The 14,633-nt window shown below is 34.3% G+C and overlaps 1 protein-coding gene across 2 annotated transcripts in view; it reads left to right on the top strand.

The window, feature by feature from the left end:
- Positions 1-14,633, top strand: part of SCAF11 (SR-related CTD associated factor 11) — a 48,693-nt gene that overhangs the window by 24,353 nt on the left and 9,707 nt on the right. For both annotated transcript variants that reach the window (XM_021547441.3, XM_021547438.3), the window contains 7 exons: positions 2,666-2,743; positions 4,416-4,513; positions 5,532-5,599; positions 6,212-6,267; positions 8,578-8,684; positions 9,622-9,711; positions 11,018-11,124. In XM_021547441.3, coding sequence (XP_021403116.2) covers positions 2,666-2,743; positions 4,416-4,513; positions 5,532-5,599; positions 6,212-6,267; positions 8,578-8,684; positions 9,622-9,711; positions 11,018-11,124 — 604 coding nt within the window. The remainder of the gene's footprint in view (positions 1-2,665; positions 2,744-4,415; positions 4,514-5,531; positions 5,600-6,211; positions 6,268-8,577; positions 8,685-9,621; positions 9,712-11,017; positions 11,125-14,633) is intronic.

The following is a 14,633-nucleotide window of genomic DNA, read 5'->3' as shown; positions in this document are numbered from 1 at the left end:
AAATGTTCTTTATCAAAAAGTACAGTGTACATTCACTGTTACTTACAATGTTCCCTGAATGGAAACCTCAGAAGATTGGAATTGCTAGCCTGCCTTTGATGAAAAAAGACTCAATACCTTTGTTACCTGACCCATGTTCTCAAAAAACATAAGAGATGAGTTAAAGGTCACCACTCATCATAATTGCTTCTTGCAATGAATGTTGACTTTTTTTACCTTTATTCCTTTCTTTAGCAGTATAAATCATGTCTTGATGTTGGGAAAAGGGATAGGGGGAAGAACTTTGGGGTTTTTATTCCATTTTTTCCAACATTTTAAAGGTTTGATTTTATTTGTTAGCAGACAGGTGAGAGCTGATGCATGTTTAGATAGAAGTAATCTCTAGTTTCCCTCGGGGTACCCAACAACTGTACTCTACCTGGGGACTGGGGGTGTACAACTAAATGTCCTGAGTCTACTGGAATTTCTCATGTGATAATGTTGTCAGCATACAGAAAATGGTAAGACTACAAAAAGCGACAGAGTAGGAGTAGAAAGAGCATCTGCTGTTTCTGAACATACTGGAGCCTAATGGTAGTTTTTGACTCTTTCAGAATGTTTTCCTCCCTTTTTACCACTGTGAAAAACTGTATTAAGTTGTTAAACATGGGTTCAGAAGAACTGAGCATTGAACATCTTTCTAGTGGAGCAAAAACAGTTGTTATTTGAATTGCTGCTAGTAATGCTTAGTATTTTATGATACTGTATTACAGTGAATAATGTAACTTTCAGTGACTTAAACTTTGGAAGATAACTTGACACTCATGTAAATTTAATGTAGGAAGAGATTGCATTGGATTCATTTCAGCTAAGGTAGATCCTGAAGTGAGAAAAAAAAACGGCTAAGAAAAATAACTTCCTCCTACCTATCTTTTACAGTCTGGTATATATAAGAATGAAAATAAGTATGTACCTTGATGTTTGCAGTGGATTCAGAAACTCCAGTGCATTGCATGCTATCAAATATCCCAATGGAACATTGCACTACTATGTTACTGTGGGTTAGTGTGCCTTGACTACAGGACAAGAACTGTGTTCATTATCCGAGTCCTTAGGGAGCTGGCTTAATTACCCAATATGCTTTTGTTTTCTGGGGCCATGACACTGTAGAGAACAGTGGTATCCCCCAAAACAGGAAGTTTTTAGTTAGGACAAAATACCAGAGCATCGAAGGGCAGGTGATGGCTTTAACTTTTTTTTTTTGTTGTTGTTTGTTTGTTTGATTGATGGGTTTGGGGTTTTTTTTAAATCAGTCTTATTTGGTCCTATCTACTTCAGTTGAAATCAGAAGCTCAGAAACTTCCTGAATGCTCCATGTTTGGGGGCTGGTATGTGAAAAAGAAGTTGAACATTCCTTGAAATTGTGAAAAGAACAGAATTAACTGGAAAATTAGACGGCCCGATGAAAAGACAGGAATGAAGTTCATAACTGGATTTTGGGGCAGAGTCCATATGCAGGTTTTTCCTGCCTGCCTATGTAGTTCTAGTATGGCATCTTGTTTGCATAAAGACCCTGTAGCTCTCTAAATTGCAGAAATTATATGCCTCTTCAGGGCATGCAGTTACTCTACTGGTTGTTGTTCAGTGAATGAGTTAGGGCTGGAGACTGGGTGTGTGTTATGGTTTTATATTTTGCTTTACAAATGTTGCACTGAGCCTCTGAAGGCCAGTGGAATTAAGGTGGGTGTGGAGGGTGTAATGATGACAAAACCTCCAAACCAAACAAAGAACCATGCCCCCACAGCAACCAGGTCTGGAATTAAAAGGAAAAAAGAATGCTCTCACAGCAAAAGTTAATATCTAATGTGGCTTTTTCTTAAAGCTGATTTACTACGTGATCCACTTATGTGGCACTTCAGTTGAAATTTCCCATTTCCGTGGTTAATTATGTGTTACTGTTCTGTGTTTATCTGTAGTGCAATAAGAGAGCGTTTAGGTGATCAGGGGAAAACAATAAATGGCTATTTCCATCAAACAGTAGAGTAAAATAGCCTTCAGTTCCCTTTTCTTGAAAATTGATTTGTAAAACTTCAGATGTGTTACATGTGAGAATCTGTTGTCTGCTGACTGCAACAAAAGAGATTATAACCTTTTTGCATTACCAGTTTTATGTTTTGGGGAAGACAAAATGCAACACACTTCCTGTTGAAAATAGAATTAAGAAATAAAATGGTAGTACAATATGAAATGTAGAGGATGTTTGCATACTATTATGCTTTTCATTAATCTTACACAGAATCCAAAGCAGTGTACCAGCTATTAAGAAAAATCAGTTTTATCCCAGTCAAAATCAGGACACATTGGTATAAAATCAGTTACCTAAAGGGAATTAAAAGACCAGAAAATGGAGGTAACTTGATGTAAAATACATTAAATGCTTTTCCTTTTTTAAACACAACTTCTGGGTTATATTTTTGTTTCCTTTAGATTTTTTCTGGAAAAGCAATCTGCTTATATAAAACAAAATACTGAGTGTATGAATAATGTGTCCAAATGCATTCTTACTGTGAACAAATTGGGATTTTGTGTGCTTCTGTAAGCTATTATAATAGTGAATAAAACTTTAGAAAATTAGGACTTCTCTTAGCTCATTATCACATTTGTAATAAGAAAAATAAATTTTCAGACACAGGCTTCATGTCCTATTGATCGCAGACCATTTCAAGCAGTGTGCAGGCTGGATGCATTGGATAAGCAGATAAAGGTATGTTCCAGACTTATTTTCTTAAATAACTTCCCTTGTAGGAACGTCCAAGTTATGCTGCTGCTTTTTATTCATGTAAAATGAAAAGCATTTTGTTAAATAAGCTTTCCTAAAAAGTAATTACTGTTTCAATGTTTCCATTACATATTTGAAGCTAGGAATTATTCTTAATTCTTTTTTCAGAGCAAGTATTTACCATAGTAATAATAACCATAAAACTGTTGTTGCTACTTTTTAGTATCTGTGAGCATTCATGATACATCCAAGAATAGAAGTATAGTAATTGGTCTCAGTGTTTTTTAAACTAGGTTTTGTAAACAACTGCTATACCAATTATATTAAATGTTGCCCTTTTTTTTATGCTGAGGTGAATCTTCTGTGTTCACATCCTCCAATTCCCAGACAAAAACACATAAAGGCAATAGGAATCAATGTTAAACGTTCAACCAAAATCTGAATATTTTTCAGTTCTGAATTCTTAAAAATACTGATATGGAGAGTAGTTTATCAAGTAGGAAGAAACCTGTTCTGATAGTTGATCTTGAAAATGCATATAGAAAGATGCTGATAATTCCATGTACAATTTGGAAATTTTGTGATGAAATTATGCTTATGAGGATTCATAAGCTGCTGGTCTTGCACTTTGTGATATTTAGAAAACAGGCTTCCATTACTCATTTCTTGTACTTCTGGAGGCCCAGGCATTCACCTGTAAAGGAGCCATGCTGGCAACTAGGGATGATTCCTTCTCATAGGAAACCATGCTTGCATATTTTGTCTTCTTTATTTTTGAAGAATCAAGGAAGGAATTGAAATGGGATAAACTGAAGTTTACATTTGGAAAAGTGTAAAGACTGTATCATAATACAGTTTGAAAGATTGTCTCTTCACAGAATTGCAGTGTAAACAGTTGGGCAGAGGAAAAGAAGAGCCACTGGGGCCGTAGGAATAGATGGAATGTGTACCAAAATATACAGACACAGCAGTCAGCATCATCAGTGGTGCTATCAGGAGACCGGCAGCTTTCTCTTCATGATATTCAGAATTAGAATGCTAATATGTTAAGGGATTGCATAAAAAGCCAGATTTTGGGGATGAGGAAATAAAGTTTCAATTACAAATAACTTCAGAGTGTGAAATAAAAGCTGTATTGCTCTCAGTGCTTTTGAGATGTGAAAAAAACCTCAGTGTTGTGAAGTTATTTTACTCTAGAAGAAAATTGGATGTCTTTTAATTATGAGGAAACATTAAGTTGAGTGGTAGTACAGCATTTTCCCAAGGTGAACCTTGTGTATTCTGAACAACCAACTTAGTTTTAAAAAACTTAGCTTACAGATTCTTAATGGAAACTAGTGCTTAGCTCTGAGACACTTGCCATAGCAATCAGAATATTCAGGGATTTTTTCATCCTGTGAACTTAGTAAGCATCTCAGGCATTGTCAATAACATATCAAGGTGTAGGTTTTTTCTATTTTATGAAAAACAAATGAAAAATACAATCTCCAAACTGTGACATCAATGTCAATCTACTTCAAAAGAAGTAAAATTTGAAGTGTTTTCTAGTTCTTCTGTTTGAGTTTAATTTCTGTACAGACCTGAAGAGACTTTGTATGAATTTAAAGCCCAGGTGTCATGACATTCTAGATTGGATTGATTCTGTTTTACAACACAGGTTCAGGTTACAAAACAGCTAAGGAGGAAGGAGGAAGAGGAAAACTGTGCCTGCAGTAAGGAAACTTACACCCATGTGAAGATGAGAAGTTTTGTGAGGTTGGTCGGCCATGTAATTTCAAGCATTTGAATTGGAATATTCAAAAGAAATAAAATCAAATGGTTTAACATGTACAGCCTGAAAATTTTGTAAAATTATTTCTATTTTAAAATATGTTAATTTTCACAAGTGGTAGTTTAATTTTACTTGTATCATTGCTGTAATTCCCACTTAAATAGTTAAAATAGCAAGGGAAAAGTAAAGGGCAATGTATTTCTTGCATTGAGCTCCATTAAAGTTGCATTTTTCAAGGAATTCTGATAAATTTTACATTCATTTGAAGTATGGTTACATCAAATTCTAACAATATAAATTTTTTTCCATGTTTCTCTAAACAAACATCCACTTTTCTTGCATGTTATCATAAGCACTGGTGATGTTCCTCTTCTGTAAAACATAGTTGTAGTCAGGAACTGATTTTGTTCTAATAAGCCTGAGAGGGAACATGTCTGTTGTTATATGGAAATAACATTTCTGTTTTGGTAAACTTCATCTTGTAACATTTGCTGCATTGTGTAAGGGAAAGTTCAGGATTATACAGATGAATTTTGCTAAATAGTGCTTATCTAAAGTCAGTGTTTAATGGAATGTATGAAAAATACAGAGTTCTTGATGTTTAATGTGAAGCAGACTTCATTACAGCAAAGATATCTGGAAGTAAATTATTTTTTTTAACTCATAAGAAATAAGATTCACCATTCTGAATCAACACTGAGTAATTCTTAAAAGGAAGCAGGTTATGACATCTTTCACATGTTGCCATGAAATCAAACTAAACTGAGCATTCTGATTTAATACAGGATATTAACTTTTGTGTAAATTGTTTTTTTTTTTTCTGTCTAAGCTGTTTGAAGCACTATGGCTTTTGATATACAAAAGATGATATTCATGATGCAAGGTTTTAATAGCAGTTAGAACTTGGGTTATGTGCACAAAATAAAAATAACTTCAAATAGGAAAGGATTTTGTTTGGATGCCTAGAAATTGCTTTTTTAATGTCTTTCTTTGATCTTGCAGAAGAGCTGAATGTCCAGACAGAGGGCCAGTAACAATAAAATTAAGCAGAATTGTGAAGAAAAAATACAGTAAGTTGATATTTGCCAGAAATGCTGTGTTCTAATTAAAGAACTCTAGAATATCTTTTCTTGATGAGCCAATTTAGTTTTTAAAAATTGCTTACATTTGTATATAAATTCCAAGTAGTAGAAATATGGAACTTCTAGAGCAGAATTGCAGTACGTGAAACTCCTGTTTTTGTATTACTGGAAAACTGCCTCTTCAATTTCAGTCACAACTCAAATGGATGTGGTTTTAGCCTCAAGTAATTTTCTGCATCAGGCAGCTGGAGAAGATCTAATGACTAGCTTTTATTCACAGAAAGTTTTTTTGTTGAGAGTTCAAACACAAGCAACACTTAGCTGTGTTTTGGGGTTGCTGTTCTGAGGGGCTTATTCAATAAAAGTTGTTTGATAAGTCTATTCATAACTTAGGAAATAAAGAAAATACCTGAAGAGGTAAAAATTACTGGGTATCTAAAAAGCTATTGTGAAGGTGTGTGCATTTTCATTTTACTCAGTTTGTATGAAAGCAGTCAAAATACACATTTTGTTAACCTCCCATTGCATTAATGATTTTGATGAACAATCAAGAACTGATATGCTAAAGTTAAGATCAAAGTTTTGTTCCTTGTTCCACAGGTAATATTTTGCATGACAAACAAAACAAGAAAGCTTTCTCTGTGAAGATAAACAAGGTTGGTTCTGATAAGGAAATACTTGTAAATGCTTTCTTTTATTACAGTGTTTTTAAGACTACCTTCCTGCTTATTTTTAAGGTTAATGACTATTTGTTAATTTTGGTATGATTCAAAGTTTTTTATTTTGTCTCTTTTTGTCTTGAAGTAATTGGAATATAGTGCCAGGTTATATGAGCTTCTTTCTCAGATTACAATTAGTTTTGTCGTGGTAAATATTTTCATTTAGATTAGGCTATTACGTTATAATATCCTTAACCCTGTTTTCATCCATCTCCTTTCATCCAAAGGAAGATGGTTTCATGAACAATCTGTCAGCCAAGCCCCATTATATGAAGGTTTTCATTATTTTCAATAAAATATATAGACGTAGTCAACTAAGTAATTTATGTGGGTCTGACATAGACATTATGATTTGCATCAAATTGAGTTTTTTTAAAATGTGAGATTTCTGTCAAGAAGGGTTTCTGTTTCCAGGTTTCCTGTACATAAATCATAGCCTGTAAACACAGGATCACCAGATGCCAGATTTATAAGGAGCTGTAAAGGCTTTTGTTAGATTTTTTACCATCCCTCCTTTCTAAAATACTTTGTGTCTTTGAGACACAAGTTTTTGATCAGTGCTTTCTTACTCATAGTTGTACCTGTAAATGCATGTGCCTGATAAATTTAATTGTGCAGTACATATGCCATCATTCTGTCTCACCTGAAGTTTGAATATTTGGAGGAAAAGTTTTGTTCAGGTCCATGTTCTGGCTATTGCTTTGTTTCATGTAGTATGGGGGCACATCCTGCATATTTTCAGCAGCTGATGGCTTGAATTGTAACTTCTGTTTGATGCTCATTACACCATAGTTGTCAGGGATATTGTTAGCTGCAGTTTGCCCCTTCTAAGTCAGGTATTTGGAAATTTGGGTTCTGTTGCCCTGTAAACTTTTAAGTACTTTTCACTGCATTGGGGGGGTTTTGAACTGGATAGGGCTTAGATCAGCCCTAATGTGACTTCATGGCAAGGGAATGCTTTCATTTTTAGTTTTACTGGTTTATGGTGAAGTGTTTAATAGCATTAATGTCTCAAATAGTACCTATAGCAAAAAAAATATGCATAAAGAAAAGTAGAACCATTAAAAACCTTCAGGAGGAAGCATGGGACTTTATTATCCAAGAAATGTTCAACTTTTAAAAGAAATCCATGATGTACTAGCAACTACTTCATAAGGATATTTGTGGAACATCTGGATAGGTCTTTTAATTGGAGGGAGAGAGGTTAATATTAAAAATTTATATTATTCTTAGAATAAAATGTAAACCCAACAGGTTTTAGGCAGAACTTAAAATTTGTACACTGATGAAATAGGGCATTTTCCCTGCAAGAAGCAGCTCTGTGTGCCTAAGTTTGATGTAGCATATGGATAATGACTGCATATTGAGACATGTATTCTTATATATCCCACTGCAAAGTTTATTTTTCATTTTTCTGAATTAAAATTACAGAAGTATTTTAAACTCTTATTCTAAGATACCATCCTAGGGGATGAACAGGATAGTTTTAGTTAGTTTTGAGGTGGTATGAGCCCTTTAGGTGCTGTGATAAAAATGGATCAGTGTAGGTATTTATTAGTGTGGGGAGAGTATCTGGGGACTGTTGACTGTTTTTGGGGTTTGTTTTTTCCCCTGCAGGCAGTGCAGTGCCCAGCAGCAGAGCTCCCTGCATGCCTGCAAATGGCAATGGGCCAGCGCACACACCAAGGCTGCGCCTAGTTAGCAACATAAAGTAGTGGTGGTGGTGGTATCTTTTGAAATAAAAAGTGGGTTCTGAGTGTTGTGCCTCTGTGAGGGCCCAGTAACTAGACACACCAGACAAATTTCATATTCCATAATCCTACCTGAGGGCAAAGGTGAATCCTAGCTATCCTCATTAGGTTTTCTTGTTACTTGAAACAAAACATTTGGTGAATTGCTGTGCAGGGGTGTGAAGGTGCTTGAACTATACTTACTGTGGTGCATTAGGTAGCAGAATTGTGCAGTAATGAAGATCATGCTTATTTATTCATAATGCCTATGTGAAGTATTAAAGATTTTGCTTTATATAAATTATTAAGTTTATCTGCAAAGAGCAGTTGTTAAAAACTTAGACTGAATAGAGAAAATCTGTCCACTGTAACTGCAAATATCTACATATACCTATGGTGTCTACTTTTTATGAACTGAAGTCTTGCTGACCTAATTTAATTTCAGTGCATGTTCATGTATTTAGTGTTAATTATTTTATTTTGGGTGTCTTTAATTCATCATTTATTTTTTGTGTAGCCCAGAAGACAGACCTGCTGGAATGAGCGCATCAGAACTAATTTCTTCAGCACACTTCTGGCTGGTGGTAGCAGTGAAGAATCCTTTTTTAGCTGTAGAAATGACTGGTTAGTGTGTACTAGCTTCATATAAATTGATGGGTAACTGTATTGTAGATTCTGAAGTTCCTTCTGCTCTTACCTGTATATATACTGCCTTGAAATATTTTGAAGATTGGCAGAGTATTTATTCATTGATGAAGAGCATTAAAGGATAAACACAAACATTTTAATATGAGTAATGTTAAGTGCACACCCCAATTTCTGTTATGTGTTCAGCATCAGAAGCACCCACTTGAGTATTTTAATCTTACTGATTTAGCAAGAGTTTTACTTTTAGTTCATGTTTAATTCCTTGCTGAATTGAAGCCTTGGATTGGAAAGGCTTAGCCCTGTTACTACAACAGCAGTTACTGAAAAAGTTAATAGTAAATATCCTGGTTTGTATCAGAAACAATCTTCTTTTCTTTTTTGTTGTTCTTTAATTCCAAGAGGAATACTTTAAACATCCATGAAGCAATTTTGCGTTAAACAAAATACTTAATTAGGTCTAATACTTAAGAATGGGTGTATAAATAAATTGTTCATTGAATAGATGGAAGAAAAAGAACAGTCTAAAAGAATGTTATTTGGATTATATGGCCTAATCAAAAAAAAAAAAAAAAAAAAAACAACTATGTCTGTTTTTGACAGTCTCTAAAAGATTAACTTTCTGCCATGATTTTTTTTGTCAAGGATGCAAAGTTTCTCCATCCTTCAACTCTCCAGCAGACAGATTTCATCTCCTGCTTTCCATTCCATCTCCTTTATTTATTTAGGACTTCTTTTATGCTTGCTGAGACTATGTTTTTCTTCTAAGCAATAACCAATGCATAGTTTAATCGTGACTGTTGAAAGTTCTAATACAGTTAAATTAGAGTCCTTGGTAGGAGCAGTTACTGAAATACAAAATTATTATAGTACAAAATTACTTTTTATAACTTCTTGTATGAAATTTGTCTTTCAGTACAGAATTTACAGAAGTCAATTCAGGGATCAGACAGAAGAGACAAGAACTGGAATTGTCCTGTTCATCTCTGATTGCTAGAGTTGAAAGGTCTGTGTTTTAGATTCATAGTGGATCTTCATGCTTCCAGTTTGATTTATTCAAATTGGTCTTTAGATAGAATATCTAAATAGTGTTTTCATTTAACTTGTTAATTTTTTGTGTATTTGCTGCTTGGTGTTTTTATGTCAATAGATTCTTTTCTTTATGTCTTAATTGTATGTCTTGATTTTTTTGGTACTCATGATAAGCATAGTAACTCCACTGACTTGTGTGTCTTAATATGTCACCTTTTCACAGAAATGTGAGTTTTAATATATTTTCTATTTGGAAGATAATATTCAATGGGCTTTTAAAATTATTTTTGTCTCTAGCTATCAGACTATGCTTGCTTTAACATCAGTCTGATTCTGATTCCCCGCACCACCCTACTTTCATGGGTTGGTTCTATCACTTTTTCTGCAATCATTTATAAAAAATCCTGTTTGCCTCTAAAAAGAGCTAACAGGAGTTGTATCAAATGAAACAGAGAACATAAAATAATTCTGTGGATTTTTTTGTCAGAGAGCAGATGTGTGTTAAAGCATGCCCTAAGGATATTTGTATGTGTATAAAGCAGAACCATAAAAATAACTGATTTTAAAATAACACAATAAGAAATTGGTTCTGTGATTTTCATTTCATATCTTTTTGCTCTTTTTGGTATAAAAAAAAGATTAAAGTTAAAATTGCAAGTGAAGAGTTTTAAAATTATAATAAAAAATTGCATCTAAGATTAGAATAATAACTTTATTACATGTACATTTTCTTAGGAGAAGTTTCATTCCAATTCAGTGATAATGCAAAAATTGTATCTCTAACTAAACTCTGGTTTTGCCCAAGGTTTTCTGAAGGAGTCTGAATAAATATATTTTTTTTGTTTGTATGAAGAAAAAAAAATAAAAGGAGTATTTTCTAAATTCTCATGTAGGCTATTTCTCATTTTTCTGCAGAAAAGGTTGCTGTTCTGTTGAAGTACTAAATCAGCACTCAGACCCTTATTTCCAATGCTATAACCTACTACTTTGGCTTGGGCTATTACTGTTCTATATTTGACTTTAAAGAAAGACAGATGTATATTGCTTTAACATAACATATCTTGTTCAAACAGTTTTAATAGATTAGGCAGTAAAATTAATCTGAAATTAAATATGACAAGGAAAATTTTGTTCATTGTCAGCTTTGTGTTTCTTTCCAGCTCTGATGAAGTTAAAAGGATTGTAGTTGCCTAATGTGTTTTGAGTTTGTGCATTGTTTCCAAGACGTGCTGCAAGCAGCTAAAACAACTAATGTTACTGCTTTTGCTTTTACTTTGCAGTGTTCCTTTAATATCTTATGGAGCTGAAGCTGAGACCTTTCTTCTCACTTCTTCTGCAGTGGCTGGAAGAGTTCTTCCAACAAATATCAGGCCTTTGGAAAACTTTGGTAAACTTTTTTTTTGTAAGTTTTCTTTATAGCTCATGTGGAGTATTCTTAAGATATGATTATCAGAAATCAAACAGAGTTAGTTACTCTTAATGAGGAAAAAAAAATCTGTTTTGATGCAGTTTGTTACTATTTCAAAGTCAGCTACTTAATTTCTGAAATTGAAATACAGAACATGAATCGTCCACCCCAAAGCTGGTATAACTTGTTCTTTTGAAGATTAAATTAATAAGTATTTATGTAACTTAATTACATTTCTAATTGCAACATTTTTTCCATTCGTGCTCTTTCTTAATTTCCCATTGTTTGAGGATAAAGCTTATTTTGATGCATTATGAATGGCATATTTCAGAGGTATATTGTGCAGTGTGAGGAACAAACCTTCCTAGCAGAGAAGAACATGAGTCAGGAAGCAGTGAAGTGCATGGATCTCTTTCAGTACCTACAAATTTGACAGGGCAAAACCGTGCTAAAGAACTGGAGCGCCATGGTCTGTCAGGAAAGCTGCAGAAGACAAGACATGGAAGGAATTGTCTTCCTCCAGTTACTTTAACAGCCTCTGTCTCCATGCTCAGCAAGAATATAATTTCTCTTCCAAAAAGCTGCACAAATTCAAAGAAGTGGAAACAAAGGAGTCCTATTTTATAAGGCTTGGGTTACCTTCTTTGAATTGAGAATCACACCACTTTCACTTGTCTAGTAGGCAAAGAGATAGGACAGATTTGGGTCTCCTGGCTTATGAAAATTCTGTGGAAATAAATTGCTGGAAGGAATTAAGTAGTAGAAGGATCATTAAAAAGTTGCATTCATATTCTTTATTCTTTTCAAAGCTATATATTTCACCTCCACATTTCCCAGTGAAAAATTGATAGGTTGCTTCCTCAGGTCTCTGATGTTTGGCAGTGCAATGTAACAGATCCTTAAACATTTTGCTTCTAGAAATATACGTTAGCTTGTACTTCTTGAATTCCCTCTCTACTCTTCCACTTCTATAGTCAAGCTTTTTTGTTAGGAGGCACCAGAAACATTAAAAAATTGTGTTTAGAAAAGAATCTTGTCAGTTGTCTTGGTTAGAATTTTGATACTTGTACTGTGGACAAAGATTGAATTTTAAGATTAATGCCAACATACTACAGTGTTTTAAGAGTCAAAGTTTTAAGTCATCTTCACATTTTATTTGAATACTTTCTATTGATAAGGAGCATGCAGGAAGTACTAGTCTTAAAATTTTCCAGGAAAACAAGGGGATGGTGGATATGAAGATGTCCCTTGAGGATTTTAGTCACATTCCTGTTGAGTGAGTGTTCCTACCCCACTTAGCTTTTATATAGCATCTGAATAAAAGGACGACATGCATAAGAAAAGGTAAAGACAAAGGTAAAGAGAAACCTAATCTGGGTATTGTTAGAGATGCACAGCAAATATATATGTATATATATGTGTGTGTATATATATACATATATAAAAGGACACTGACTTTTTAAAAAGGTGGAGAAAAGGAGAATGAAGAAAATAAATGCATTTCTAAAAAGATGCCAATTGGCTCTTTCATTTCTTACCAAATTGTGCCTGAAATATCATAGCATAAGCATTTTTTATTTTCTTTTTACACTCCTCTCAACTTTTGGTCTCACCTAAAGTATACAGTTTTGCATCGGAGTAACAGTTGACACTGGCTTCCAGGGTTGTACAAGGAGGCATATGATGTTTCCCCCCTCTCAGCCCCCTAAATTATCAGGCTAGCCCAGAGATCTGAGACTTTGAGGGGAGGAATATCAGGAGATGGCAAAAATTTCCAAAAGGGGCTCTTAGCCCGATATATGTTGGTTCAGCTCTTTATTCTGTGATGTACATGTGGAGAGCGGGTCAGAAGAGGATGAACAGGAAATGTCAGGGGTCTATACAGACTTTGGACAGGGAGGGCTTCTCTGGCTCTCCGCCAACCCCGCTGGGGCAGGAAGGAGGGGTCCAGGGTTATCTTGATCAGAGTCACAGGGTCCTGGGGAAGGGGAAATAGAGTGCCCATGAGCTCACTGTAACAGGCATACAAATATCAGTGATGACCATATAACTGTAGTTCTGAATCATCCCTGTAGCTGCTGCAGTTTTAGTAGTCTGTTACCATTAAATAGTTTGTTTTATTAAGTTGACCTGAAAACACTTCAGTAAATCTACAAATATCACTAAGATTTATGCTGGCATGCAGTTTTTGTGTGATTAAAATATTTTTTAATAAAGAGTCAGTGAGTTGAAATGCCTTTTATTTGGTCCAAGTCCAAAGCTTGTGAAGCTTTTCTGTTAAAATTTTACAAGTAGTAGGGCATGCTAAAAAAGAGTTTGTGCTCCACAGGTAGATTTTGAATGTGCTAGAAAAATAACTCACCTTTTAATTCTGCCCAGATTCCCACATTCCACTTGTATTTTGCTGGGGTTTTTTTTAATTATTGAGAGATGATTTCTTCTCCCTCGCAGAATATTATTACAGATACTAAAATTTGAAATGTCATGTAGCATCTGACTTGATGTCCTGGCTACTGTAATAGCCAGGAAAGGCTATTAAAGACATACTTAGTCTGAGACAGCCACATGTTGCTGAGTAAGTGCTGCTCAACCACTGAAAAGTCCGTTCGTAATGAAATGATTGGTGAGACTGTTAGAGTAGATACCTGAAATAGTGTCAGTCACCTGAAATGCCTCTGGAAGTTCTTTACCATCATGTTATTTTCTTTTAAACACATGGTACCTTCTATGCAGTTGATGTTGGTTTTCATTTTCTCAAGTGATTATTTGGTCATTGGATATTTAAAATCCAGAACCAGTACTTTTTTTTTTTATGTTCAGGTAAATTATTGTGTGTTTGCAAGGAAGGTCAGAGGAGGTGATTTTAGTCCTGTACCCTTTTAAAAGCTAGCAAGATGGTTATGGAATTTATTCTGTTGAGATTGAGATTATTGTTTACATGTAATACAGTGATAAGTTGTTTTGTTCTACTAATAAATTAGTAAGTATTAGCAAGAGGCTTTTTTGCAGTTACTTAGTTTTCTTATTCCAATCTCTTCTAAAATATGTTTGTGAATACATTAGCCAAATATTTTACTGTAGCAAAAGCATGGGACATAATGTACAGAGTTAAAATCACATGTTTGTGATGTGAGAGATTTATTGCAAAATCCACAGCAATTAATCTATCTTAGTTTGCACTGTTCATGTATGAAATTGAAGCTGTGAAAGAATTAATTTTAACACCACATCCTTGATGCCTCCTGAAATCTACACAAAGTATGAAATAAATTTATAGACATCTCAAGAAATTAATTTAGTTCTGAAGTATTACATTCTTCTTATTACATTTACTTAATTATCATTAATCTTTAGTTCCTGAGCTGTCCAACAGAAACTCTCATAGCTGACAGTGCAGTCTTTCCTGTGCAGTGAATATAACCCTTAGCTTCCCTACCAAGACTTTTGTTGGATGATAAATGGCATGAAATAAATTAGTGCAGTATCAA

Source organism: Lonchura striata, chromosome 5, assembly GCF_046129695.1.
Source record: "Lonchura striata isolate bLonStr1 chromosome 5, bLonStr1.mat, whole genome shotgun sequence".
NCBI classification, from domain to species: Eukaryota; Metazoa; Chordata; class Aves; order Passeriformes; family Estrildidae; genus Lonchura; species Lonchura striata.
Note: the sequence above shows the minus strand (reverse complement) of the source record. Positions and strands in the feature narration are given on the sequence as shown.